The sequence below is a fragment of the Fusarium sambucinum genome, chromosome I (genome assembly GCF_050947815.1).
Source record: "Fusarium sambucinum isolate potato_lamoka chromosome I, whole genome shotgun sequence".
Taxonomy (NCBI): domain Eukaryota; kingdom Fungi; phylum Ascomycota; class Sordariomycetes; order Hypocreales; family Nectriaceae; genus Fusarium; species Fusarium sambucinum.
The window spans coordinates 11,788,801-11,816,598 of NC_139294.1; the positions used below are offsets into that span (position 1 = coordinate 11,788,801).

The 27,798-nt window shown below is 46.2% G+C and overlaps 10 protein-coding genes across 10 annotated transcripts; 4 read left to right on the top strand and 6 right to left on the bottom strand.

The window, feature by feature from the left end:
- Nucleotides 1–183: 183 nt before the first annotated feature.
- On the bottom strand, nt 184–1,017 carry FSST1_006562 (uncharacterized protein; the record flags this gene model as incomplete). Its single annotated transcript, XM_083232943.1, has 2 exons — nt 184–818; nt 870–1,017. 2 exons carry the CDS (start codon nt 1,015–1,017, stop codon nt 184–186), a joined length of 783 nt encoding a protein of 260 aa, XP_083089992.1.
- A 648-nt stretch (nt 1,018–1,665) lies between these two features.
- On the top strand, nt 1,666–2,188 carry FSST1_006563 (uncharacterized protein; the record flags this gene model as incomplete). The annotated part of the gene is made up of 4 exons (XM_083232944.1): nt 1,666–1,709; nt 1,770–1,971; nt 2,023–2,070; nt 2,135–2,188. The coding sequence occupies 4 exons, from the start codon at nt 1,666–1,668 to the stop codon at nt 2,186–2,188; spliced, it is 348 nt and encodes a 115-aa protein (XP_083089993.1).
- An 817-nt stretch (nt 2,189–3,005) lies between these two features.
- On the bottom strand, nt 3,006–4,744 carry FSST1_006564 (FAD-binding oxidoreductase; the record flags this gene model as incomplete). The annotated part of the gene is made up of 6 exons (XM_083232945.1): nt 3,006–3,504; nt 3,552–3,864; nt 3,923–4,094; nt 4,144–4,307; nt 4,358–4,622; nt 4,676–4,744. The coding sequence occupies 6 exons, from the start codon at nt 4,742–4,744 to the stop codon at nt 3,006–3,008; spliced, it is 1,482 nt and encodes a 493-aa protein (XP_083089994.1).
- Nucleotides 4,745–8,860: 4,116 nt separating this feature from the next.
- FSST1_006565 (uncharacterized protein) lies at nt 8,861–12,159 on the top strand (the record flags this gene model as incomplete). The annotated part of the gene is made up of 6 exons (XM_083232947.1): nt 8,861–9,009; nt 9,073–9,521; nt 9,585–9,896; nt 9,943–10,271; nt 10,323–10,797; nt 10,853–12,159. 6 exons carry the CDS (start codon nt 8,861–8,863, stop codon nt 12,157–12,159), a joined length of 3,021 nt encoding a protein of 1,006 aa, XP_083089995.1.
- A 414-nt stretch (nt 12,160–12,573) lies between these two features.
- FSST1_006566 (major facilitator superfamily domain-containing protein) lies at nt 12,574–13,184 on the bottom strand (the record flags this gene model as incomplete). The annotated part of the gene is made up of 2 exons (XM_083232948.1): nt 12,574–12,991; nt 13,048–13,184. 2 exons carry the CDS (start codon nt 13,182–13,184, stop codon nt 12,574–12,576), a joined length of 555 nt encoding a protein of 184 aa, XP_083089996.1.
- A 295-nt stretch (nt 13,185–13,479) lies between these two features.
- On the bottom strand, nt 13,480–14,925 carry FSST1_006567 (uncharacterized protein; the record flags this gene model as incomplete). The annotated part of the gene is made up of 5 exons (XM_083232949.1): nt 13,480–13,579; nt 13,657–13,774; nt 13,853–13,963; nt 14,061–14,534; nt 14,610–14,925. 5 exons carry the CDS (start codon nt 14,923–14,925, stop codon nt 13,480–13,482), a joined length of 1,119 nt encoding a protein of 372 aa, XP_083089997.1.
- Nucleotides 14,926–16,147: 1,222 nt separating this feature from the next.
- Nucleotides 16,148–18,812, top strand: FSST1_006568 (uncharacterized protein; the record flags this gene model as incomplete). The annotated part of the gene is made up of 3 exons (XM_083232950.1): nt 16,148–17,259; nt 17,312–18,681; nt 18,736–18,812. The coding sequence occupies 3 exons, from the start codon at nt 16,148–16,150 to the stop codon at nt 18,810–18,812; spliced, it is 2,559 nt and encodes an 852-aa protein (XP_083089998.1).
- Nucleotides 18,813–20,488: 1,676 nt separating this feature from the next.
- FSST1_006569 (NADP-dependent oxidoreductase domain-containing protein) lies at nt 20,489–21,475 on the bottom strand (the record flags this gene model as incomplete). Its single annotated transcript, XM_083232951.1, has 1 exon — nt 20,489–21,475. The coding sequence occupies one exon, from the start codon at nt 21,473–21,475 to the stop codon at nt 20,489–20,491; it is 987 nt and encodes a 328-aa protein (XP_083089999.1).
- A 658-nt stretch (nt 21,476–22,133) lies between these two features.
- Nucleotides 22,134–23,060, top strand: FSST1_006570 (SDR family NAD(P)-dependent oxidoreductase; the record flags this gene model as incomplete). The annotated part of the gene is made up of 3 exons (XM_083232952.1): nt 22,134–22,752; nt 22,798–22,977; nt 23,029–23,060. The coding sequence occupies 3 exons, from the start codon at nt 22,134–22,136 to the stop codon at nt 23,058–23,060; spliced, it is 831 nt and encodes a 276-aa protein (XP_083090000.1).
- Nucleotides 23,061–24,168: 1,108 nt separating this feature from the next.
- Nucleotides 24,169–25,881, bottom strand: FSST1_006571 (MFS transporter; the record flags this gene model as incomplete). Its single annotated transcript, XM_083232953.1, has 1 exon — nt 24,169–25,881. The coding sequence occupies one exon, from the start codon at nt 25,879–25,881 to the stop codon at nt 24,169–24,171; it is 1,713 nt and encodes a 570-aa protein (XP_083090001.1).
- Between the last annotated feature and the right edge of the window lie 1,917 nt (nt 25,882–27,798).

Genomic DNA, 27,798 nt, shown 5'->3' on the forward strand with positions numbered 1-27,798 from the left:
TGAAGTTGCAAGGGCTACGATGTGGGCAAAGGTTAAATAATATTAATAGTAAAGATCTACTTAATACACCTTTCTACCTTTCCACTTCTATATGCTACTATAGCATCTTCTTGATAGGCAATCTTTAGTTCCAGATTACCTCTTGTCTTTCCAAGTCAACAAGTACTCTGACCGAATGCAAGCTTAGCGGAACTGACCACCACCGTTGCAGCGAGTCAGAGGAATACCGCTCTGGTTCTTGATACACATAGTGATCGCACCAGAAACCCATTTAACACCCTCATATGAACCCTCCTCATGGGAATCAGCCATCCAAGTACCAGTCTGCTGCATAGATCCAACACAACCCCTGAATGATCGTCCATAACGACGGTTGGTCCAAGGCCTGGTGATGACAACGCCGGTCTCACCCTGCGAAACAGTACCACGAACGGTAATAGTAGCTTGGGTGGTCCAGGTGCGTGAGTAGTTGATACCGAAACTGGCGCCGAGACGGTCCTTGACGGCTTTGACGTCAAGACCCGCACTGACCGAGACGCTGTTGGAGACACTGTAGGACGAGGCGACTGTCACATCAATGCCGGTACGACCGGCACCAATGACGACGGGGGACATCTGCACGTCCCAGTCGACAAAGCGTTGAGTACGATCAGTCACGTACGAGGTCGTGGATGAGCAGGACTGGCGCTCCTCTAGATCACGAGGAGCGACAGCCTTGGCTCCGGCATCCAGCCAGTCTTGGTCAATCTCAGGAGTGTCGGGGGCGATACCCTCAGACTCGAGAAGTTTCTCGTAGACGCTGACGTGAACAACCTCCACTGTACTTCATTAGCCAATTGTCTATTATGATCAAGATCGATAGAACGTACTGCGGCCGGAGCCATAGAGAATGACTTCATCCTGCTTCAGAACATGCTCAGGAGTCCAAACAGTTGAGTTCAGATCCCGTTCGGTCATGAAAGGAACAGCATTGGCAAGAGCGGCCAAGCCGAGAAAAAGAGCTGTAGTAGGAATCATTGTTCAGATGAAAGCTGGAAGAGTTGCTGAAGAGCTTGGGAAAAAGTGTTTCTATGACAGGGACTTCTTTATGTTTTATACTTGAATGTTTCGGATAGCTTGCCGACATTCTCAATTCTCTGGCTCTTGTAAATAGCTCACCGTTATCATTCGGTATTTAGCCTGGTAGTTGTAATCGCCTTAGCATAAACTTAAAGTTTGGATTAAGATGAAAATGATGCACAAGCTGTGGACCCATTTACAGCCTCGCAGTAATTTTCCACGATTCAGAGTCGCGATGTTAGGGCCCGAGCTTCTGACCTTTCTACTACTGAACAGGAACCTTCGTTTAAATCCAACTGCCGTTATCAAAAGGGCAGGAGGTTGACCCACAAACATCTGGAGCCTCGTAAAGAATGTGATTAAGTTTGGAAGTTGATTATACGTCGTCAAGTGGGAGCATAGTTCCAGGTATCAATGCCATTATTATCGACACGATAGAGTCCAATTCCAAGTTGAACCTTCCGGCTTCGGAGCTGTCTAACCTGTTTGTAGAAGGTCTGTAGTATCGTAGAAACTATAAAGATTGTTGCGCACCTCCTCCAATGTCAGAAAACACACCATTGACCTCATCATACTTCAACTCGCAATCCTAATACTCCATCCACAATGCAGATTTTCACCATCACTACTCTTCTTGTCCTTGCGGGAATGTAAGAAGCAGCCTCTTTTCAACTTTATCGTTTGTTAGTCTATTGACACCTGTATCATAGAGCCTCCGCAAAGCTTCACAACCAAGCTGTTTGCGTGACCAACCGCCATTACTCTCAGAACGGAGGAACACCCTTCAGCGTCAGCTACAACTGGAGCGTGAACTACGAGATTCTTCCCGACGCAACCAGATGCGCTTGCAACTATTACAAGAACCGTAACACTGGAAACAAGCAGTGGGATAAGTGCCCAGACTGCAACTTTGTAAGAAAATCTTTACGTTGATAGTGAGAGCTGCTACTAATTGCGCAACAGGACGGCCTTGTTTGCGGGTCCAAGGACTGGCATATTGGAGGTGATGAGGTAAGAGAAATTATTCACTGGCGATTTGATCGTTAGATAAGTTTTTGCTGATCTTGAACTACAGTTCACGTACTACTGCGAGAAGAAGTGTGGTGCACAGGGAGCTGAGGCTAACTAGTTTGTGGGGAGTAAGATTTGTATTTTAACAATTTAAGGAAGCTATCAAGGTATAAGAGGCGCGACGTTGGATGACATGTTTGACAGCTGCCGAAGTTAGTTAGTTGAACAGGGATGTACAGAGTTTGATCTTTTGAAGCCAATTGTGAGCCTTGCTACGACATGGGTCCCTGGGTGACAGATAGCGTTAACCCAATGAATAACCCTGCTCGGATACGACTGCCGAAATATTGGATAAGATCGTCATCAGTCCCTTGATTATCACACGGTATACCCTGTTTTCATAAAGTAATGAATATCAAACTCATTCCCTTTTTGACCTGGTATTGATTAAGTCCTTGTTGATGAATATACCACGTGGTAGTCGCACAGCTGAGACAACTCAACATGATTGGTCCGTCCTTCAAAGAGGTCAATCAATGGCCGGTCGGATACCCAGCCTTCTAAGAATGGACCGGTCCTATCCGATTTAGTTGCCGTATCTGACATAGCTTGCTCCACCAGTTAGTACCCATATCTGACATAACTGACTCGCGACTACTCACTCGCTGCTACTCTGTAATCGTGTCGAGATTATGGTCTTTCGACAAGTGTTTGGCTATAAAAATTCACCAATCTCGAGTCCTACCACCCGATCGATTCAGGAGCAAGTCAACTCAAGATGGGAACTTAAGCAACAGGCTCTGAGCTCTCTGCACTTATGTAAGCGGATGAAGATAGAAGAACATGGACTCTGCGCGTCAAAATAAAGAATAGTTCGTACTAATCACAAAATTGCTAAGTTCTTGTGTTTCCTTGACAATCCAATTCTTCGTTTCTTATTCGGGTATCTTGAATCCAGAACGGCGTAAGTTCTGGAACACACCACTCGGGTCATACTTTTTAGACGCGCTTCGAATGATACCAATGTTATCAGACCCATAGTGCGATATTGGGTCCTGATCACCCATTGCGTAGTTAAGATACACCCAGTCCTTATTGATTCCCAACTCTGTAGCATAAGAGTCGATAGCAGACTTGAACTCTTGCCTGAATGGATCGATGATATCTTGGACCTCTTTCGTATCAGCGGTGACAACGATGAGCCAATTAATGACAGGGCCGTCGGCAAGGATACTTTCCAGGCCAAGGATATCATCCCCGCTTTCTTGGCCTTGTTTTACCATGGACGGTGTGAATGGCTGGAACTGTACAAGCACGTTGAATTTGGAGTCGGTGACAGCAGCTCTCATCTTCTCAACACACTCCTCAAACTTCTCATACACATATTTCATGATACGGATATCATTGCTGGTTGTTCCTGTCATCCAGTTCGCGCTGCAACCGATTAGTCTTAAACAGAAAGTTTCAGGAATTGTACTCACTAGAGACCAAGGGGAGTTGACCCGGTGAACTGTGCCATAACATCGGCTATCTTTCCTTTAGCTGTGGTATTAGAGATGCTTGGAACATGGAGTAGATCGGAGAACGAAGTAGGTGCCTCAACGGCATCAGAGTTTGAAACAACCGAAACAAGAATGTACTGCTCTCCGTCCCATCGCATAGAAACGATAAGCTGGGAGGCAAGGTCTTTTTCATTGTTCTCCACGAAGTCAATGTATTTGTCAAAAATGACGTCTCGCTGAGATGGGTCAAAGAAGATGAAGCCTGCCCATATTTCGTTCGACTCGACAACACCTAGAGCAAAAAAGGCTTTGTTAGAATCTTGACAAATTTCCCGACGGGCTGTACTTACGTTGGTCTATCCGGGTAACGAACCCCAAGTTCCCAGAACCACCTTTCAGACTTTTCCATAAGTCTGGATTTTCGTTCTTGTTTGCGTTTACAATCCGGCCGTCGGCTAAGACAACCTCGAAATTGACAACTTGATTGCAACCAAAGCCTCGGACATTAGAGTGGAAAGAGTACTGGGGATATCAGCACGCACTATTCGTTTCAGAACTTGGCGATAATTACCCCTCCACCAGTGATGAAACCGCCAACACCAACCGGGGAAGCGCGACCACCAATGGCTGCGACCCCGTACCGATCAAGAGCTTCGTACACGTGACTCCAGGTAGAGCCGGGCTGCATACTGGCGATTTTGGTCTCGGTATCGTACGTTGTCTGGTTCATGTAGCCTGTATATTCATAAGAAAGTAGATGATAAGATTCGGACGGGGTGTAATACCAAAGTCAACAGTTATACCATCCTCGACAGCATTTGAGTTGCGATACGCAGAGTGTTTTCCGCTACTCATACCGAAAGCACATTGATTATCGGTAATAACACGCATAATTGCAGAGACATGATCGGTGCTGTCAGGCATTGCCATGCAGGATGAGCGGAGAGCAGCGTTGGCCGAATAGTAGGTATCTAATCGCTCTTCATACTCTGTCGTGCCAGACATATATACAGTTCCGTTCAGCCGTGGGACTTGCTGAAGTTTCGAGCACTGTGGAGAAACTATCAGCAAGCTCTTGGATAAATGATACAATTAAAACGTACACAAGACGATGGTATCTCAGGACTGGCGAATGCGCAAAACGCCCACAGCCCAATGCCGACAAAACGCATGATAGAATAATGGAACTTTAGGGACGGATGCAAGTTGGTGTCAGTCAACCTTGGTGATTTGGGGTACTATTTAAGGAAACGAGTACCTTTTCATACTAAAACAATACACTAGGGCTCTGAAAGAAGTGCGGAGCTCAAACCACGTCAATAATGTGATAAGTGGGTATGATCCAATTTACCCTGCCGTAGATCGCCGGACGAGAAGCTGAGAGCATCGCCCAAAGTAGGTAGGTGGTAGTTATGCATGCAACACGGGAAGACGGATGGACTTTCGGCAGATACCACATATAGTAGGGATTGCGTTCAGACTGATCAGCCAAGCATCCACTTTAGCCTTAATTTACCGCCGATCTTTCTGTCGTTCTCGTCTCGGCAGTTTTCAGGCGCGGGGTTTATTCTCAACGTAGTCAACATGTAGATTAATTTACCTATAGTTTACCTATCTTAAATCTGGAAATGTCACCGAGGACCCGCTTAAGGTAGCATTTCAATGTAGAAGACCCTTGTTTCTTAGCACATCTTTGTCGAACGAGCCGAACGGAGAGGAGCGATAGCCGTATAGCAGGTGTCTAATCAGTTATTGGTCGACGGTGACAGTATCGATTGAAAGTCCGCTTCAAGCATACAGAGAATAACATGGCCCAGACTGTTTAAGTAGTTTATTCACTTTGGATTACTCAGTCTTTTGAAATTCAAATCTGGATTGCTAGCATATGAGACATGAAGAAAATAAAAACTAATCTAGACACAATCTAGGTAACACGGCCCACTGGAAAGTAAGATAATAACCTCAATCTATTCTCTTTGAAAGAACTACCTGGACCTTCCAGGTTTCGTAGGTATAGGCGGTGGCAATCGTTCCGGAGGGAAATTAGGAGACTGTGGCGATGAAGGTACTTCTGGTAGACGGGTAGACAAATTTGATATAGCCGTTACTTGACCCACGAGCTGAGGCGTAGAACTGGTCAATGACCCTTCGCTGGGGACAGTAGGTGGTGCAGACAATTGATAGGGAACCCCAATGTGTGTACAGTTAGAAATGAGGAACTTGTTCTTGTTACTAGACCCTTTGACATCATTGAAGATACCAACGAACTTGGACCCGAATTTGAGGTACTTTGGGATAAACTTGGAGTGCTTATCTCCAACGTAGTCTGCTACGTGTTGTGCCAGCTCCGAAGCTGCATCCAAGATTTTTTGACACGTCTTGCCCCAGTTGGTATTTGTTTGTGTCGCCGTTGCCGGAGACGAAGTTTAATTTCTCGTTGGTGCCCTACGTTTTATCCAAAACGTTCTTCGCTGCAGAGTATTCCTTGCCCAAAATACAGATCCAGCCGAGTAGGAAGTCAGTTTGTTTTGGTACGGCCATGATTGGTGAAAATACCAAGAGGTAATCGTAAAAATTAATAGAGGATTGTGATAGGAATACGAGGGGGTTTAATTACTATGATATCTATGGCTACAGCAAGGTGGGACATCCGTTCGCTTCATAACTCCTCAGCTTTCGTTTTCTATCTTTGTTAATCGTTCCTTCTTTTGGGCCTTGGTTGGGGGCTTGAAAACGACAGAGGTACTAAATCAGGCTGCGTAGAGAATTCCAAGTCAATATATGTCTCATGGGTGCCATTGCTTGACGAATTGGGCACCTGTTATAGCGAGAAGAGCCTACAGGTGCACACCGAGAAATGCAGATCTTACACCATACCGAGCATTCTATTCGTTTATCTACTGGGTGGTAAGACATGTGGCTGTATAATTAGAAGTGATTGGCGTTAAATTGACCGATAGGTTCAGTTTCCAATCGAGGCTCGGCTTTGTAACTTGTATTAGTGCGCTTGGTCTGGCTGAGGCAGACGCCCGCGGTTAGAGATTGAATTATTGGTAACAGAGAATTGAGCGCTTTTGTGATTAGTCGTCATTTAAACGCTTTTGTTTGATGTGCAGACGAGTATGTACGACAAAGGGTTATTAGACACGTTTCCAGACATCCGCTTCGTCTATAAATAAGCCAAACCTTTTTTCAATTCTGGTAGTCCGTAAGCCACCACTAGCTATGCAACAGTGAGATTATGCCAGAAAATCAGTTCTAATACTAAGAATACTTACGTATTCAGTGGATGGTAATCGCAACCCATCTAACATTTAATATCACAAGGCTCTGGGGCTGAATTTTAAACATGGCTGTTTTCTCTTAGCGCCGCTGTGTAGCTTGTGCCGAATACTATCTCCTTGTCGAGTCATTTCTGCCAAGTTTTATCTCCCCAGCCCTGTATCATAGAATATCAATTCTATCCATGGAACTAGCACGAGGTAATCTCCTGAAAAGAGCTCTCTTTCTCAGCTCATCTTTCTCAAGCTATGTCTGCGCTTACGCATGACAATATCAAACCCCACCTCATTTTCAGCTGACCTCTAGCTGGTTCCTTCTCCTTTTTCTATTAGATTTATAGAGTGATATGGAATTCTCCAGCTGATGATAAAACCCAACACAGCATGTCGAATTTATGTCTCACTTATAGCTATAACCGTATTCAGTGGATAATCCTGATGTATGAGAGTAATGTTTGTTATGTAGATCGGGCCCGGAAATAGACGTAAAGTTATCTCCTAACAGTGGGGTACATCTAAATCGGTTCGATCACGTGGACGGTCCGTGCAGTACTCAACGCTAATCACAGCGTGCTAAAAATTAGTCATCAGAACTCTGAAGATGCCCTACCCTGGAGCAAGTCAACACATTTGATCATGATAAATGTAAGCCCGCTGTTGAGTTTTATGAGTTCTTTCGATAATGTCAAGTTTCTGAATACCTAGGCACTGTGGATAAATATATATTTTTGGCTTTTAAAAACAGAGGAGCCCAGCTTTGAGGCCTCCAACGCTGAGCTTAGTTAGGTAAAGACAACTCAAAAATGTCCTTGCCTGACGTTGAGATATTGATGTTGATATTTTTTGGAATTCTAGAACTGAAATTCGTCGTAAAGCAAATAATTTGCATGCTATCCGAAATGAACCCGTATCTACCAACTACTATACTAATAAAAACACGTGAAGAGTAGATTTTACCGTGTAACAGCTAATAGAATTATTCCATGACGCACGAGATAAGATAAGACATCTGACGCACGAGCCTCGTTCGCCCTTGTGAGCGGGGATATAGACGGGGTCAACTTGAAGTCGCTTGGCAAAGACACGTGACCATCATTAATGGCAAGGGATATTAGGGAACGATCAACCTGTCTTTTGCGCGCTCGCCGAAGGACCAAGGCTTGGAGGATGAAAGCAAAGACCACCACCCATTGGTTGTGTAAGAACTTGGTAGGGACCCGAATCAAGGCATTGTCATGTTGCCATGGGTATATAAAGTTGCAAATGCCAGTTCCAGACAAACGGCTAGTTTCCTCATTGCCTTCGATGTTGTTCAATAATGGTTCGTTGCTTGGTGTGCTATTTCCGATTAAGGCCTGAAAAGCGCTTGCTACAGTCAATAAAACTCTTCGATAATTTCGTTTCATGCGTCACTGAACGCATAATACGTTCAGCTCTGCCGAGATTGAAAATGGGTTATAAAGTGCATGGGTTAAATGGACCGAGGTGGAGGGTTCTTGGAGCGAGATCTAAACGAGGTAACGTAGGTAAACGAGGCACTAAAGACCCCCCCATGGGGACGACATCTTCTGATAGGGTTATTTGTAAGAAGTGTCTGGAGTAGTGTATCCACTAAAGGAAGATAGCCCGAGACTAAGCCTAAAGAGAACAAGTCTTGTTGACAAAGTGTGTAGGGAACGAGATCCAAACCACGGAACCGAAATATCTTGGGTCAATTGCGCCGCATTGACCCCACGGGGTAGCCCTCTTATTTCGGTACTGCGAATTCCGACACAGGGTACGAACCACCTTGTGTTCATTGCCAAGTGCCGAATTAGATCAAGCGATTTATGGAGACACTAATGGTGTGTCTCGCTGATAACTTGCCCGAGATGCAAGGTTAGAAACAGACATAAATGAATGACTTCCTGTACAAGCACCTCCTCAATCAAGCGCTACTGCTACTGCGCAAGTTCTGTATCGTAATTATAACCCCCCACTACCACACAGACTGGCCAATTGAACAACATGCGTATCTTTACCTGCCAGCTACTTGCCTCCACGGCTGCTATTGGAGCAGCTCTTGGGCAATCTATACATTCATCATCCAACCATGCCAATGCCGTCAAGGATTTCGAAGCTCCCGCAACAAAGTATCGCCCCCACTTCAGATATTGGTAAGTAACACGTCCGACCTCATGTAACGCCGAACCCCTTGCTCATTTCCCCTATTCAAAAAGGCTCCCGGATGCAGATGTCGACCACGATATTCTTAAAAGGGATATCGAAGACCTAAAAAAGCTCGGCGCCGGCGGTCTAGAATTTGTCCCATTTTACAATTATGGCTTCGGTGGCATGAATGATTCTAAATTGGAAACATACGCTTTTGGCAAACCTGCGTTTAAGGAGGTTTTGCAAATTGCGCTTGAAACTTCCAAGGTAAATGGATTACCGATGGACGTGGCGATGGGTGCTAGTCAGGGCCAAGGTGTTCCCTCCAAGCCGCTTACTCCTGGTCTTGCTGTGCAGCTTGTTTACGGTAAGGATTTTGTTAAAGGAGGAGCCAAGTTTGATGGGGCCTTGCCCGCAGCCGAGATCAACTGGAATGAGAACCTGGGATTTATACATCCCCAGGAAAGGTTTGGTGATAGCCGTCTGATTGGAGTTTCTGCGGCTGCCATTGCTTATAGTAAGTTATTCCTATCATTTAACACGAGTATCAATGCCAATCTCATACTGACATCCTGTGAAGAGACTGGCTCCAGTGACAATACCCACATCGCCCTGCATGAGAAGTCACTCGTAGACCTCACCAAGTACGCCAAGGACGGAAAGATCACATGGAGTGCACCAAAGGATCACAAGGAGTACGTGCTATTTGCACACTACGAGCGCTACACCAACCAGAGATCCGCCGACGGCGTACCTACCGATGTTATCGCGAATGGATCCTGGGTAACAGACCATTTCAGTGGGGCTGGTGCCAAACTAGCAGCCCAATTCTGGGAAACGAACCTGCTGAGTACCCAGATTCGCCAGCTGCTGAAGGAGGTGGGCAAGCACAGTAAGTTAATCAAGTTTGTGTCTTGGCTGTTCTGACGTGAGAACAGCTTGGGAAGATAGTATGGAGATTCAAGCCTCACTTTATTGGTCACCGTCTTTCCTTGATCGCTTCAAGTCCAGACGTGGATACAACGTGATCAAGTATCTTCCATTACTATTCCACAAGTCTACGTCTTTCAATAACGCTCGTGCTCCTTACAACACTACCTTCTTTCTTGATGGAACTTTGGATAATGGGCAGAGCAAATATCTACAGGACTACCGTTTGACCTTGAATGAGGGCTACCAGGAGTACTTGCAAACCTTTGAGAAGTGGGCTGAATCACTGGGCCTTTCACACTCGTGCCAGGTTGGATATAATATGCCTTTAGACGTTGTGAGTCTTTATACTTCTCAACGTCGTTGCACATTCCTGACTAGTTAATAGCTCGCAGATGTTCCCCTTGTTTCCACACCCGAGCTTGAGTCTTTGGGCTTCTTGACACCCGATCAAATGTCCCAATTCGTTGGCCCCGCGCACTTAGGACGTCGCAACATCATCTCCACAGAGATCGGCGCCGTCCCATCTGGAGCGTACAGCCAGACCATTCCATCCCTCGTCAACCTCTTCCACGAAGCATTCGCAGGTGGTGTCAACTCCATGATGATTCACGGGATGACATATACTGGGGAACAAGTCGGATCGACTTGGCCAGGATATACACCGTTTCAGTACATATACACCGAACTTTGGAGCCCCAAGCAGCCGGCGTGGAAGTACATGTCTGAGATGATGGAGTATACTGCTAGAAACCAGTTTGTATTGCAACAGGGAGTCGCTAAGAAGGATCTGGTCTTTTACCTGTACAAGGATCCCTATGGGATGAAGGACCAGTATAACGGCACGGATCTTCGTGCTAATGGTAAGAAGATAAAATCATGTAATGAGTGACCTTGAGCTAACATCAAGTTTCTTAGGCTTTACCTATGAGTATCTGTCGCCGGCCAACTTTGCCTCAAAGGCTCTCACCGCCTCGAACAAGGTTCTGGACCCTTCTGGTGCAGCATACCGCGCCCTTGTACTCGACCAGCAACAGTTCATCACTGCTGAGGCAGCGCAAAAGTTAGTTGAGTTGGCCGATACAGGACTGCCAATCGTCGTTATAGGAAGTCTCCCCAACACCACCATCGGAAGCAAAGGGCAGGATGTTGTGTCTAGGAGTATCTTAAACCTCAAAAGATCCAAGTACGCCAACGTTGCCTTCATCAAATCATCTAATGATGTGCTTGGCGCACTCGACAGGCTTTCTGTTCAACCTCGAGTCAAGACGGGCTCGGATTCTGCTCAGAATTTGTATACCGTGTGGAGGTCAGATAACAGTTCGGACTATCTTCTCCTCTTCAACCAAGGCTTGTCGGCAAAGTTTGAGATCACAGCAGAGGTTGAACAGGGTAAGGTTCCTTTTAGTCTCAATGCATGGACAGGGCGAGAAGTTGCTATGGCATCCTTCAAGCAATCCTTGGGCAAGGTCACCTTCGAAGTATCCTTGAAGCAAGGCCAGACAACGATCATTGCTTTCACCAGTGGGAAGACCAAGGCCAGCATTGTCTCACAGTCTAAGAATATTATTAATACTTCCTACGATTCCAATGGCAAACATGGTTTCACCATCGTATTAGGAGACACTGAAGCAGCTTCCTTGACTTTATCCAATGGAAAAACAAAGCATATCCCCCCCATGAGTACCAGCGACAAGAAGAAACTCTTCAACATCAATATGAGCAACTGGAACTTGACCCTCGAGTCCTGGATTCCTGGTCCTGACGAGACAAAGTCAGCATCTGTGAAGAAGGTGATGAACCTAGACACTCAGAAGGTTTTGAAACCCTGGTCTGAGATGTCTGGAGTGCAAAATATATCCGGAGTCGGTACATATACAGCCACCTTCCAGATCCCACGAGTCCCAGGCAAGGATTCTGTCGCTGTACTACAGTTTGGTCCCGTTCTTAACACCATGCGGGCATGGGTAAACGACAAGCAGCTTCCAGCGATTGACATTTATGATGCTCAAATTGATGTCTCTGATTATCTTGTCTCAGGATCCAACACAGTCAGAGTAGAGGTTGCATCTACTTTGTTTAATGCAGTCAAGGCCAGAGTTGATTATGTCAAGGCAAATGGTATCGGCCCCGCTTCACCTGTCCTGTATACTTCTGTAGATTGGCAAAAGCATGGACTGATTGGACCGGTGTTTGTGAAGTCTCTGCGAAAGATCAGTGTGTGATGGACGTGTCATGGGCAGTTTTAGTTGGGCAGAGGAAAAAGATATGGTATGAGTTGAGAGGACCTTGAGGGTCGAACAAAAGCATTGGGTCACAAAGTAGAGAACGGAGTGTGTCATCGTTTGGCCAAAGAAGCGAATTTTTAGGACCGTGTAAAAGGATCGTGCCTGGTGATCAGCATAAAGTAAGTCTAGGCCGTCATGTAATTGTTGCATCGGAAGATGGACTAGAATCGGAGGCAGAACCTGTGATGGATCGTGTACGTATGCCATACCCTAAGCCACCAAGAGCGCCAGTCCCACCAGTACAATTAAACAGGGGAACATATAGAAATTCTTAGGAATATAGTGGGCACGCGAAAGTTACAATACATGCTTACACACCGTTTCAGCACATTTACACGGAACCTTAGAGCCCTAAGCAGCCGGAGTGGAATAATATGTCTGACATGATGAACTATAATAGAGACAGTAAGATCGTACCAATAGCTCCGGATGCTTTGTCTTCACCGGATCCGGAGTCTCGTAATCACCCCAAGTTACATCCCGTCCATGCCCAGCAAGGTAATTCTTCCAAATAAGGTCTTCTTTCTCCAGCTGCTTTTCACCATCCTGGAGAACAAACCAGGCATTCAATGCACCAGTAACTGCAAAGCCGGAGCCTACCAAAAAGGCAACTTGGTTACCCTTAACGGGATCGGCGTATGAGCTGAGTATGGCAGTAAAGACTTGAGTGCCTATAGCAACTCCGGCCTTGGACCAAGCCGAGATAAATCCCATCGTGTGTCCTCGAACCGAGGTTGGGAATGGTTCAGTTGCCATGATTACAACCGTGCTGTAGGTAAAAACAGGTTAGAGTGGAGTATTTAGTTATACATAGGAGTCACTTACCTTCCTGGACCAACCACACCTAGAGTAAGTAAGATTCCACAGAGAACCACAAATAGTGGGAAACCCTTTTGAATGTTCTCACTGGCACCTCCAAGAATAAATCCAAGGATCGCCTGTGGGGTATAGCCCAGCGCCATGGTCTTTCGCCTTCCAATTTCATCAAAAGAAATCCTCCAATAAACGGACCAGGAAGATAGAAGCTGTTAGTAAGCACGCCTCAGCCCAGATTCTGAACAAGTGAAATGGATGAATTGACTCGAGATATAAAAACAGAACTAAAGAGACCAGATGGGATAGAGATCCACTTATAGAGGAACCAGTTTTAAATATTTACACTATAGCTGAATGGGATGTTATTGAGGATCCCGAGATCTTAGGGCTTAGTATTCAGGGTTGTTGCCCTGTCTAGTCTATACCGAGAGTCTCCTCAATTTAGCCCCTTCGTTTACCATTTGGTAACTTTTCATATGCAATAGCCTTTGTAACAGGCTTTGCTATTCCATTATCAGCCCAGTCAAAGACATCCAGATATCTAACAAAGTCACAACTGTTAGCAACTGACAATAACTCGGGAAATTCAGAATTATCAAAGGAGACAGGTTCTCTTACGACATAGCGGCGAACATGGCATAAGCTTCAGCTGTGAAAGTTGCCTTGCTTGGTCCCGAGTTACCGCTGTTTGGTCCATCATGAGTACGCGCCAAATTCGCAACCCAAAAGTAATCATCTGTCGTAAGTGATATATATTGTCAGCAGCAACATTCCTGAATGCTATTCGGAAATTAATCTCAAGGCGATAACTCACAAACAACGACTTTCGTTACTCCCGGAATATTCCGATCGGTGACATACTTGTTGGTCGCAGGATTATGATACACAAGCTCCCCTGCCCTGTTAACCGCATGTTGATCAGGAACTTGATAGATCAACGTGTTAGCGTATTGATAGATGTACTTGGCAGTAGATTAAAGAAACAAAATAACAGTCCATGCTGGCCGAGAGATTGCACTTACCCCTATTGTTTGGGCCGCCAAACCAATGGGCTAGTTCATGAACTGTGGTTTTAGAAAGGCTTGTATGTGTCCAGGAATTCAGTTTATCCCCTGCCTTCAAGCTCGCCTTTGCCTCAGATGCGGATTGCGGATGGGCGTCGTCGCTGAAGCTTTTGGGACAAATGGCGATGACATCAAAACCGGTCTGGGTGACAGCCCACCGGCCTGGGGGGCACATACCGACGTTGGCTTGCCTTTCGGTTGAAGCCATGTAGCGTTCCTTGTAGACCCAAGCTCCCGCGTGCTCATCTTTGATCAGATCTGGCCTGGATATATATAGTAGACGTCCACCGATATCATGAGGGTCAACGTCATTCCTTCCAACCCAAATGAATTTGTTCTGGTTACACAGGATGAGAGGCTGTAGTCCGGTATAACCGTTCTCTGGTACCATGACACCCTCATGGAGCGTCTTAACCATGTCGTCATAAACTTCTATGGAGGATAATCAGCCATTGTTAATTGTTGTAATCAAGGCAGGCTTTGTATTGAGCCCCGTGATGAACTCACTCATGACATTGGACCAATGGTCTTCCTTAGGGTCGTGCCCTTTTTTGTCTGGAACAAAGCCGAATACGGCTGTCACTGCACGTGCAATACGGTCCCAGTTGTTACGTTCGTCCGTCTTGCCTATCGCGAATCTTGGGCGGGCATCGTTAAGTAACTCTAGGTCGTCCCGAGCTTTTACTGCCATGAGCTCCGCATCATCGAAGGCTTTCTGCAAAGCATCCATATGGGGATGACAAGAATCGTCAATGTCCCATAAGTTCAGGTTAGCAGCTGAGCCAAGGCCAGCAAGCAGCGTGAATACTTTGAAAGGCTTCATTGTGAGATAAACAAGCCAAGAAAATATCTTTATCTGAGGCAAAAGTGAACGAGATCTTGATTCAAGATGGAAAAGAAATTGAGACGATTCTTGTACAAGCTGTTGATATGTCTTTTGAATTATACGAGGGTTGAATGGTGAGTTAAGCTCGACAATTATATACGCCTCATATGTAGGGATAACAGAGCAATTATCCATTGACTAGACAGGAGCTTCATGATTCCAATAACTAAGATTAAATCTATCGTAAGCATGCTGATATCATTTTATTAGTGCTGATCTTATTCACTGCGGCATTACGAGTGAATTAAGGCGGAAATAGTCCAAGTGAGATTCCGAATAGGAAACAGGTACTAGCGCCATTATTCACATTAGATACAAGAAGACTAGGCTGAGGGAATTATGATTCGCTTACACAAAAGGAGTGTTCGCGCCGTCTGACATAAGGCTCAAGGTTATAAGTTGGGTGGATTATGCGATAGATATTTCACCGATGCATCGCCCAATGGCTTACACCGGCGTAAGCTTCTACTCGAAATGAGATCCCTGGCGGCTAGGCAAATCGACCTACTTTGTACTAGTGTCTCATGCACAATAGGCGGAGACAGGGGGTTGAAGACTAAGCCGATTAAACTAAGCATTTAGAGTGGCTGCTTTACGTTCTTATTCATTTATCTGAGGCAAAGCAATAAATCTTACTTGCGCATAGCCTCGCCATATCACGAACAGCTTCGAATACCATTGACATGTAGTAACTTGAGAAAATGTCATTCTATAGTTCTACTACCAGTACTCTATTGGCGGAGAAATACAAAATGTTCGGAGACTTTCCTCATATAATCCAGATCAGCACTAGTACTACAATAACGGCCTGGCAGGGTCAATATACGTCGCTTATTCGACTTGAAATAGCTGCTTATTGATTTATGGGTAAACGGCTTATTGTCATCAATACGATGTTATCATTTTTCAAACGTTGATCAGTCGAGCAACTGACTCAGCAAAATAACTGAGATACTGAGTTCCTATTCTAGGTAGTGGTGTTTATGACAGACTTGAGTCAACGACTGAAATATTCTGTGTATTGTAAGTCTATCCTCAAGATATTTAACAAGCGTGATCTACCCTTATTCCTTTTTCTTATGCCTCTTCACCTCTCAACATTCTATCAACTTCATCTATCCCATCTTGTTTCCTATCGTTTTGACCCTACAATACAATCATGCCTATGCCCTGGAAGCTCAGCGTTCTTGTAGCGCCATGGGTAGCAGTGGCCCTTGCCAACCCCGTTGGCAAGCCGTCCGACCATCCAGCTCTCACTTATGCTTCTGCACAAGATTGGAATCTGGATGCAAGTCATGCGGGCTACGAAGCTGGCAACATTGAAGGCTTGGCAAATCTTCTTGCACCAAGACAAGAGGAAACCCCAACTCCAGTTCCAGTTGCTGGTGAGCCAAACGATCAGCCCGAAGGTGAAATACCAGCTACAACAGTAAAGGTAGAAAACCCGGTGCCAGATGCTGAAAAGCCGGAAGACCCAATTGAGAATCCAATCAATCCAACAGAGAAACCTCAGGAGCCGGTACCTACCCTTCAACAGCCAGATATACCAGTCGAAAACCCAATCAGTCCGACAGTTACACCCGAAATTCCAGATATAGGACCTCAAGAGCCAGAGAACACGATCCAGAATCCACCAGCCACAGCAGAAAAGCCCCAAGACCCGGTTTCACGTCCTCAGGATCCAGAAGCTCCAGCCACTGCAACAGAAAAGCCCCAGGACCCAAGCCCTCGTCCTCAGGAACCAGAAGCCCCAGTCACCACAACAAAGAAGGCCGATGAACCGATCATAGTTCCTCCAATCCCCCCTATTCCCACGGCCGCACAAGATCCAAAGGACCCTGAAGACCCAATCGACCCTAAAGACCCAATCGACCCTAAAGACCCAATCGACCCAATCGACCCAATCGACCCAATCGACCCAATTGACCCTATTAACCCTAAGGACCCCAAGGATCCTAACAACCCCAACGACCCTAAAGATCCCAAAGATCCAAACGATCCTAAAGACCCCAAAGGTCCCAAGGACCCTAACGATCCCAAGGACCCCAAAGACCCCAAAGATCCCAAGGACCCCAAAGATCCCAAAGATCCCAAAGATCCCAAAGATCCCAAAGATCCCAAAGATCCTGAAGACCCTAAGGATCCTGAAGGCCCCGAAGATCCTAAAGATCCCAATGAACCTGAGAAACCAGATGATGATTGCGAAAAGCAAGAACCAACGCCTTGCACTAAGGTTGTTTCCTTTTATTCCGAGAGTCAAACTCACACAAGGTAAGTAAAAGAATACATCCAACATTTTACAATGATGGCTAACGACACCCAGCACTGTTTATGTAACGTGTCCACCCATGGTCGACTGCCCGGCGAGAGAAGCACCCACGATAACAACTTCAATCATTCCTGAAGTCTCTATTGTCTGGGGTGATCTAGTACGCGAGGAAGAGACTATTCCAACGTCCGTTGAAGATGTTGAGGTTGAATCACAAGAGTATCTCGAGCAGTTGTTTGACGATGAGAACATTTCTATCAACGATTCCCTCCACCCAGATGTCACATGCGAAGACAGCCAAGACGATGAGAACATTCCGCGGGATTGCTTCATGTCTGTCTACAAAAAGTTCTGCACTGAAGTGGATCAAGATATAGGCAAGCAGGTGACCAAGAACCTCACAGGTGCTGACGCCGAAAACAGTTCCAAGCAGAAGCGTGCTTCTCTTGAGAACAGGAGAAGGTTGTTACAACAGACAGCTGAAGCCTGTGATGGCTGGGTCTTTGAGTACGACTGGAGCGGTGCCAGTGGAGATTGCAACTTATCGTGTGGTAACTCGATGGAGGCCTTCGGTGATGAATGCCTTGATGCTGGATATAGCTTCAAACGTGGCACAATCGACGTCGGATGTGGCACCTACACCTACAGCGCCCTTCCTTCCTCAACACCAACGAGTTCCGCAGTGCCCGATTGTGACGCCAACGAGGGATCTGGAATGCCTTGGAACATATTTTCAGGAGACGAATACAGTGTCACAAAAGACTTTTGTGGAGAGCTTGGGAAAGGCGACGGAAAGACAGGCTTGTCGTGGTCTGTTGACGGCAAAGGTCAAGTCATCAACAACAGTAAGCACCGTAGGGCGCCACCGATCAACCAGAAAGACTACGATGACTACAAGGTAAAACTAGAGTGGGAGCCAAAGGATGGTACTGATACAAGAGCATGCACCAGCTTCGACGCATGCACAGAAACCTACAAGAGCATCGCCAGCGGCCGTTGCGGTCACGCAGGTGGTACTCAGTCTTACATGGCTACCCAAGGATCATACGACCGTGGCTGTGGCACCTTCAAATGGAGCATTGAGGCACCTAACAAGAAAGGCTCGACAAAAAACTATGTCCCTCTCAACGGTCCACGGGAGCAGTTTTGTCACAGTGAATCCAACTTCCCCGGCCACAAGGACACCCGCCGCGAAGACGTGATCAACCTCTCCAGTTATGCCTGCGCTGCAGCACCACAGTTCTTTACCAAAGACACGCCCCGTTGGCAGAAGAAGTACACCGAGGGCAAGAGTGATTACTTCTTTTCTATTGAATGGAAGGGAGGCTGCACAACCGACGTCGAAAAGCAGGACATTGGCAAACTCGACGGCAAGAATAGTTCCCCCAACTGCTGGCATATGATGTATAACAGCTGGGCGGACTGTGAGTATTATTCTTGGTATGATTTCGAGAATTAAAGACTGACTTTTCATCTAGGTGATAATAAAGGCGTCGGCGGGAACAGACAGGCTGGATGTCTTGAATATACGTTTAGTCCTCGTATGGCCGAGTAGATTTATTGGTGGACAGGCTAGAATTCTTGGAGATAGATAGGAATACGTCGCGTACTAAGCCGAGGGTTTGAAACACGAAAGTGGCCAGCCATATATACGCATAATAAAGGAGATTCTTCCCGTATCATTGTCATTGAAAACGACTAGTATCTTAAGGAACAGATTTCAACGAACTTATCAAGGTGTCAGCCATCTTCACAATAGTGAGGTCTCCTATCGTACCATCAGTGGGTGTTTTGGCTAGTTCTTGCTATATGTACAACTGGTCCCTAGGTGGTAGCACACTGGTAGCCATTAGGTCGCTTCGAGGATGTGTTTTGGTAGTCAAGTCAATAAACCCGAAGCGCGCCACAGACTGAATAAGGTCTAACTCGGCCTACGCCTTATGTTGAAACTTGACCTGGTACTTGAGTTGCCGAGGATAGCTGGGCTGACGAGAAATGTACTTTCAAACACCTGAGCCTGTCTCCTGGAAAACTGACCGATGGAAAATCGAATAGCCATGATAAGATTGATATTTGTTCTCCGCAAACTCTGGGCTTCGCGGGTGGTAGGTGGTTGATTTTTGGCGTCGAAGGCGAAGGACCCGCAGACCAACGTCTGGAGGCTGGTGGTTCTCTGGTATTCGATATAGAGCCCTTCGCTAAACCGACAGACTTTCTTGGGCCGCCAATTTTAAAGCTACGCATCGTAAGCAACAAGCCCAACACTTTGATAGCAGTGACCTTGTCAGAAGTCTTACCGGACGGTGCAGCCACCAAGATCTCCTCACACATCGAAAAGGCCATCAAGACTTCAAGCCTCTTGAGCCAGGTACATTTTATGAGATTACTCTGAAGTTGAATCATTTTGGGAACCGCATCAGCCCTGGGAGTCGTCTCCGTCTTGCGCTGTCGTCAACATATTTCCCCATGGTATGGCCATCACCTGAAGTCACTACTCTCACTATAGACTGCGCCCAAGGTGGCCTCAACTTATAAATCAGACAAGACAGTCCGCCTGAATCACAACTTAGACCATTCAGGCCAGCGCTCAATGGCGCTTTATCTCAAACGGAACTACGACCTGTGAATCACAAAACATTTGTCAGCCAGGACTGGGATAACCAAGAGACCACTCTCCACGTTGACTGGGACGACAGCAAATGGCAAATTGACCAGACAGGTTGGGCCTACGGCCGGTGGACCATGACAAAGGCCATCGTGTTCCTAGGTGGTCCCTTGTCAGCGTGCGTTGAGCAGCGCTGGGACAGGGAGTTTGAGCGGAATCAGATAAAGCTTAGACAAGAAGGCTGGGTGAGAATGAAGATGACGAAGATGAGTATGATTATTACGGCATATGTTGATGCATTTGAGAAAGGGGAGAAGATCTTTGGCCGCAATAATAAAGTCGAAGTCATGAGAGACTGTATGTAGGAAATTTTATTTTTAGCATATTTGTTAGTCGCCTCAACTATCCCAGGCCAAAGGCTTCCTTCAGATCTAATGACAAAGAATGTATGACTGTCGTGCTGGGAGATACTCAAGCAGCTACCTTTACCTTCTCCAGTGGACAGAGAAAGTAGATTCCAGCCACGAGGAGCAGCAACAAGAATATTGATTCGTTGGGTACCAGATCCAATAAAGTAATCAGTCAATTAATCCCATCCTCACATACTATCATTCAATAAACAACCTTTATCTCCAATACGTGATAGAAGAAGGCTTGGTAATTCCCCATGCTTTGTCTAGGACCTGCACGGCTTCCTCAGGCAGCGGGCCCTTCTCCAAGTTGTCCAGGTTGCTCTCAAGCTGAGCCAGTGAACTGATGCCAATTACTATTCCATCGTTACCATCCTTGACCTTGAGCTTGCTATGATGAACTAGCCACCTGAATGCAATCTCCAAAAGTGTCAGACCCAGCCTGTTAGCGACCGGTTGGATAACCTTCAGAGCCTCAAAGTTATCGTCTCTGAAATACCGATCACGATACATCATTCCAAATCCAACGTTCGCACTAGAAAATCTTCCACCTTCGTCTGAGTATTCCTTGCTTTTATATCTTCCGCTGAGGACGCCTCCTGCTAGTGGGTTGTAAACGAGAATGTCGAGGCCGAACTTACGGCAGCAAGGTATCAGTTCCTCCTCGATAGAGCGAGTCAAACAATTGTACATCGCCTGGTAAATAGATGGCTTGACCCATCCTTTCTGACTTGCAATGGTACATAGTTCAGCGACTTCCCAGGCTGCATAATTGCTGAGGCCCAATTTCTCAAATTTGCCCTCACGATACAGCTCATCACAAGCTTCCAGAGTCTCCTCGAAAGGAACGGAACGATCAGGTGCATGCAGGTAAAAGATATCTACACTGTCCGAACCGAGTTCACCTAGACTCTTAGACAGGTTTGCCCTGATAACAGCCTTCGAATGGTCGCCAGGATTGTAAGGATACCACTTTGTTGCCAAGGTAAGCTTGCGTTCACGCCACTTGGTAAGCTTGGTCCAGGCTTCTTGTTTCCCCGCGACGTAAGTACGGGCAGTGTCGACTTCGTTGTAGCCCCGCGATTGCAAATAATCGAGGCATTTGTTGAATTCTTCCAGAGATGTGATTCGTGTTCCGTCAGCTTCTGATCCCTCTGGGCCAAAGGTGAGAAGGCCCAGGCTAACGCGCGGCTTGTTTGGCATGGCTTTTGTTCCGTGATAAGAGTCACGGTTGAACAGTTGGGTAGTAAGGGATACAGAGGTTATGTATTGATGATTCGATAAAATGAGATTGTGAGATAGTTAGAACCTGATCTGTTTGTGTATAATTGAACTTCTACTCTTTTGGAATCATGAGGCGGGATCTTAAACAAAAGGTTCTCAGAGTATATATCTGTCACTTTTAATACCCAAACTTCACCTGGCCGCGTAAGAAGACCTCGGAAAGATAGCCGTTGTCTAGTGAAAATGGTATCGTCTTCACGGGTAGGGCTCCGACTTCACATCACGGGTCATATGCTTGCGATAACTTACCCCGCAGATGCAGAACAGTGTTCTCGGACAATCGTAGGGTCTTTGAGACACATCTATCGGTTAAGCTAACCTGTATCTATTTCAGGTATAGTGTCATGACCACGGCTCTGTGGGCCGATGTAGTAGCGATCAAGCCTTTCGTCGGTCTTCCGAGGCCATGCATAGTAAGTGGATACGGTTTCGGATACGGTTTCCGAAACCATGAATACCTCTGAAATTAGCCAAAGGATATAACCCAAACCATATGCTCATGAATCTGGTCTCTCTTCTCTAAAGTCAACCATTGATTCCTATTTCACTTATTATATCCCATTTCACATTAGCAACCATGACCACTTTCAATCCAAAAGACTTGGGCGACGTAAAGGTCACCGACAGATTCGATCTAAGCAATAAGAACTTCCTTCTCACTGGAGGCGGCGGGGGTATCGGATTCGCCTGTGCTAAGGCGATCGCTCAACTGGGCGGTAGCGTTGCAATCATTGATACAGCCCCCGAGCCTGTGGAAGAGTTCAAATCGCTAGGTAAACGTTACGGTATCAAGACATTCTACACTCGGGGCGACGTAACCAAGCAGGACTCCTTGGAAAAGGCTTTTGCAGAATGTGTCGATGCTATGGGTGGTCAGTTGCATGGTGCTTTAACAGCCGCTGGAATTGTTATGGATACCCCCATACTACAAGCTGACTGGGAGGTCACCCAACGAACGCTCAATGTCAACATTATGGGCACATATTGGACAATAAAGCTCCTTGCACAACATCTCGTTGATACTAAAACTCCCGGGAGCATCGTTGCCATCGCCAGTATCAACGCGCAAGGGATATACGTCCCAGTGCAACCGAAGTCTGCATATAACGCTAGCAAGGCTGCCATCAAAGGCCTTATGGGTCCTCTGGCTGGAGAGCTTGGTCAATATGGAATAAGGGTCAATTGCATTTCACCAGGTGAGTCAATCATAACCGGGATGAGCGAATCTAAAGATTATATAGGTGCCATCCAAACTCCTATGTTAGCGCGCTTGCAGGGCGAAAAGCGAGCCATTCTTGATTGGTACGAGAAAGGAGCAGCTGTTCAGAGATTAGGTGTTCCAGAAGACTTAACACCTATGGTTTGCTACCTATTGAGCGATGCTGCAGCGTTTACAACAGGTGCAGACATGCTCGTTTCAGGTCTGTTTGTACCACTTTCCAATCAGCATCCCCTTGCTAATACGATACTAGGTGGTATTCATGCAGGAACAGCTGCTAAGTGATTGAAAGACATCCGCAGACACACGATCAGGAATGCCTAGGCTAGTAGCTGTGCTCGAGTATAGCTAGCTGTCTGTAGAAACTAGCCAGATTGTATACTTCAGGGATGAAACCAAGAAATAAGATGTCTTGGACGGAATTTTGTTCTCCTTTGACCTGTTTCATTATTAAAATTATTCTGAAACTCGATAGTTCATTGAGGCTATTGGCTCGTTGCTGTTTGTGCGCGACATCAAAGGTTGCTATGGTTGTTCCTAGAATGTCTCCCTCACTCCACTTCTTGAAATACAAAAAGACATTTTGATATATTAAGCAAAGAAGACATAGCCAGCTGTACCTAAAAAGATAAGCGAGGTCGCCCATCATGCCAGTCGAAGCCCATGGCGGTGACATTGCTGACAATCACCTTGAGGCGCAAGTTGGTTTCGGTGCTGACCTTGAGACCTCCCAGAGCAACATACACCTTTGGAGGCTCATTAATCGCATCAACTGGCAGTTCGATGTGTCCCTGCGTCTCAAGTGATGAGTGTCTATCGATGTGAACGTCTTTAGTGCTTTAGGTGCCGCTCATCAGATTGTTCTCTGAATCGTCACTCAATCAGTCGAAATTCATTGTCTTGTGGTTCTGGTGGATTGGCTCTTGTCCTACTTCTCATATACCAGTTGAATGTAGGCAGTGAGTAACGTTCTATAGTCCGATGGCAAGTCTATTAAGTCAATTTGACAAAGAACAAATGACACGTTTCAAGAGGCATGTCTACTATATAATGCACGAAAAGGGAAGATCTAGGTAGTAAGAACATTTCACCGAACGGTCATCTCGTCACCGTGTGCGTCGAAATGTACGATTCACTCATCACCCTATCCCACGAAACTGTTGGAGACTACAATGACAAGGAGAGAAGATGTTTCCAGTGGTACATGAATAAAATATGCCAGTGGTACATAGGAGAGAGACAGCTCCAGACGCATATACATACATAGGAAAACGCTTAAGAGTCTAATGCCTTGACGCTGTCAAATCTGCATGCACTACGCTTCATACCTCCATGAATCGACCAGCCACTCAACCTAAACGCCTAACTCCTAATGCCATATTTCCCCTATGCCCTATTCCCCCAACGCCTTAACCATCTCTTCCCTCCACCTCCCCGAACGCCTATTCATAGCCACCAGCACCAACCCACCCGTCGACAAAGCCCACAACCCCAATATCATAAACAACCAGCCATTCCCAATGGCATCAATCGCCGGATCCGCCGCAATCGTAGCCCCAAACACACACAAATTCCTACAGAAGTTATTAATAGCCATCCCCGCCGAGCCTTTACTCGGCATAAACTCGGTCAACATGGTGGTGCTGACAGACGTAATGAGCATGGATCCGATGCCGAAAAAGAAGTTGGCGACCATAGGCACTATCCATATGACGCCTTTCTCGGTGGTCCAGCCGTACCAGATGAGAGCCGCGGGCCAGAGAAAGGCTGCTATCCACGCGTTTTCACGCATCCGGTCTTCGGGGCGGAAGATTAGTTTGCCCTTGTCGTCGTAGCGGCCGGCTTTTCGCGCTTCTCGGTGCATGATGCGGTCAATCCAGAGTCCACCCAAGAGAGATGCGAGCATATATCCGACGGAGCTGGGGATATAAAGGAGGCCGACGACAAGGGTGGAATAATTGTAGGGAGCGGATGAGAATGTCTTTTGGATGGAGATGTTGAGAAAGTAGAGGAAGGCGAAAGTGATGGAGGCGTAGTACACTGTGAGGGCGACAGGAAGGAAACGGAGGTAGAGTAGGATGGAGAAGGGATCGACGAAGATGCGGCGGAGGTGGGAGGCTACAGATGTGGACTTCTCGGCAACAGACTGAGTAGTTGAGACGCGTTTGAGATTTCCGGTTGGTCGCTTCTCGGGAGTAGAAGCAGGAAGGGAAGCAGCGGCGAGCGTCTTCGAACGCAGAGTTTCGGGGAGTACGAAGACTAGCACGAGGAGTGTCATGCTGCCGTATATTACGAGGAACCATTGTGTGCTCCGCCAGCCGAGTTCTTCTGCTAGTACTCCGCCAAGGATTGGTGCGAAGAGTGGACCACAAAGGGGGCCCAAGTAGAATATTCCCATTGCTCGGCCCCGCTCCTTGACCTCCCATATGTCGGCAATCGTTCCTGCTCCGACAGCTTGGACGGATGCTGCAGCTCCTCCCGAGAACGTTCGGAAGACGATCAGCATAGCCATATTCGTTGAAACAGCAGCCAAGGCTCCGAAGAGCACAAAGAGGCCAAAGGAGACGATATATATTGTCCTTCTCCCGCTCGTCTCTGAGAAGCTGGACCAGAACAACGGAAAGATTCCCATGGAGAGCATGTAGACGGCTGCATTCATGTTCGTAATGGTATGGGAAGCATCGAAGGCCTCTGCGATGTCCTTGAGCCCAGGGACTATGATAGTAGATCCCATGGGACCAGCCATTCCCATAAATGCCACGAGGATGGTCAGAATCCATTTTGTCTTACGGGCATAATGGTAGGGGTCGTCAACCTCTGCTATCAAGGAGAGATTGGCGAGGAGACCTCGTCGCTTTCGCCGTTCGACGATAACCGCTTCAGGTACAACGGAAGCTCTTCGCGAAAGTGTCGCTGGCCGGAGATCCTTAGGCATATCTCTGTCAGGCGCTGTTGTGGTGAACGGTGTGGACGGCGGAAGTGATTCGTCGTGCTCCTTTCCTTTTCCGATATGGTCAAAGGACTCAAAGGACTCCATAGGCGACATCGGAAATATGGGTTCGCAAGCAGGACTTGGATCTTGCGGTGGTTTCTCCAGGCCCGCCATAGTGAAAGAAAGAGAGGAGAAGTGAAGTGAGGGGAAGAGGGTCAAATGTAGGTTCACGGTTCTCGGGGGGTATCAGTTTGAGATTGACCAAGGCTTAGATTGTATCTTGCGATGCTTTCTAGGCTCGCTATAGTGAAGGAAAGAGAAGGAACGGAAGAGGAGAGAAGGCAACAGGGCCTAATATAGTCTCACAGCTCTCGGGGAGTACTGACCTGCATCGGGTTACACACTACCACCGGGGTGTAAATCCCTTAGCGCTGAGATCAGGTGACCTAGCATGCTCACCTGGCAGACACTACGATATTGCGAGTATCTAAAGGAGGGCTCAGCGAGGTAATCCTTAAATTGATTGAGGCGGGCGCTGGCCTTGAGCCAGTTCAGCAACAGACTGAACTCATCCGCCATGCTATAGCTCATAGACATAAGCTGCTATTCGCACAACTCCTGGAGAAACAAGTGTCACTTGATAGAGCTATGCACTTTGCATTAAAACAGCTGACAAATGCGGGGGGCGACGACGTCATCGAGGACTTTATTACTCAGCTGCTAGATACAGGAGCTAATACCTCGAAAGGCCTGGAGGTTATCAGCAGGATTGGGGATGATGATGGCGATGGCAAAGACGAGGAGAATAAAGAGAATTAAGAAGAAGCAATTGTATTGGCGTTATAAACAGGACAGAGATCTACAGTCAGTGTTTTATTATTACATAGTACCTTAATAACTGCAGGAGACAGGGATATATTAATATTACTCTTACTGGCTTTATAGAATACCGTAAATTTTTGCGAAATTCAGTATTATGCACTATAAAAATACTTATCTGTGATTTGCTTGCTTGGATATAACTCGGCTATAGAGCTAAGTCAGTCAGATCTGACCTCTAATAGATTATCTTTCCCTTGGATAAGTAATAAATTTCATATTGCCTCCTACCGAATTTCGCAAAAACATATAGTAGTTATAAAGCAGTAGTTAAGATTCTTATAGAAAAGGGAATAGATATTAAAGCTAGAGATTAAAATATATAAATATTACTTTTAGTAGCCTTATAGAATAGTTATAAGATAATAGTAAATACTCTTATAAAAAAGGGAATAAATATTAAAGGAGGGGGCATAGATATAAAGCCTAGGTGGATAATTACCGTTGTTATAACTAGAGCCATTTCTGATGGATAGTGTTATAGTCGATAACGGTGATAAGGACATAATGGCAGCAGATACTGTAAGAATATTAAGGCCGGTTTCCGGAGCTGTATTGATTATGGACTACGTGGTACCCGGATGAACATCGGCGAATCTTCCAAATTTTAGAGCCAAGACCAGCTTGACTATGGAAGACTCCCCGTCCGCTCTCCCATAGTCAAGCCAGTGAGGGGCGGATCAGTAGTTGGGTCAGTGATGACCAGCGAATCCCGGCTGTTGTATGTTTTTTTTCACTTTACCCTAACAGGTAGCAAGGATAGATCATTGTACTATATATATAAAAGGGACAATACGAAAGACAGCGGACTGACTCGAGAGAACGGATTGTCCAATAGAGAAACAAGTAGAAACATCATCCATTGGCAATGCTACAAATCATATATCTCTTAGAAAGAATAGACTAGGTCCACTTGTTAACAACGGATGCAAATGTAGAGCTTTCACCAATTCGGCATAGTTCAGATTACTAGACTAGACTACAAGTTTGAACTACCAAGACTGGAAAGCAATCTTTACGCCAAGTTCTCTACTCCCAACTTGAATCTATTAATAAGGAAGTTTTAAAGAAGGAAAACAATACCCGAGTCAATGCAGTCAGCAATACCCTTGCTATTGACAAGAACTAATGAAAATGTGGGAACTTGTTAGAGGAGGTCGAGCTTGACGTAGTATGTATGCCCTTGGTAAGGTTCCCGTTTTCATGAATAGT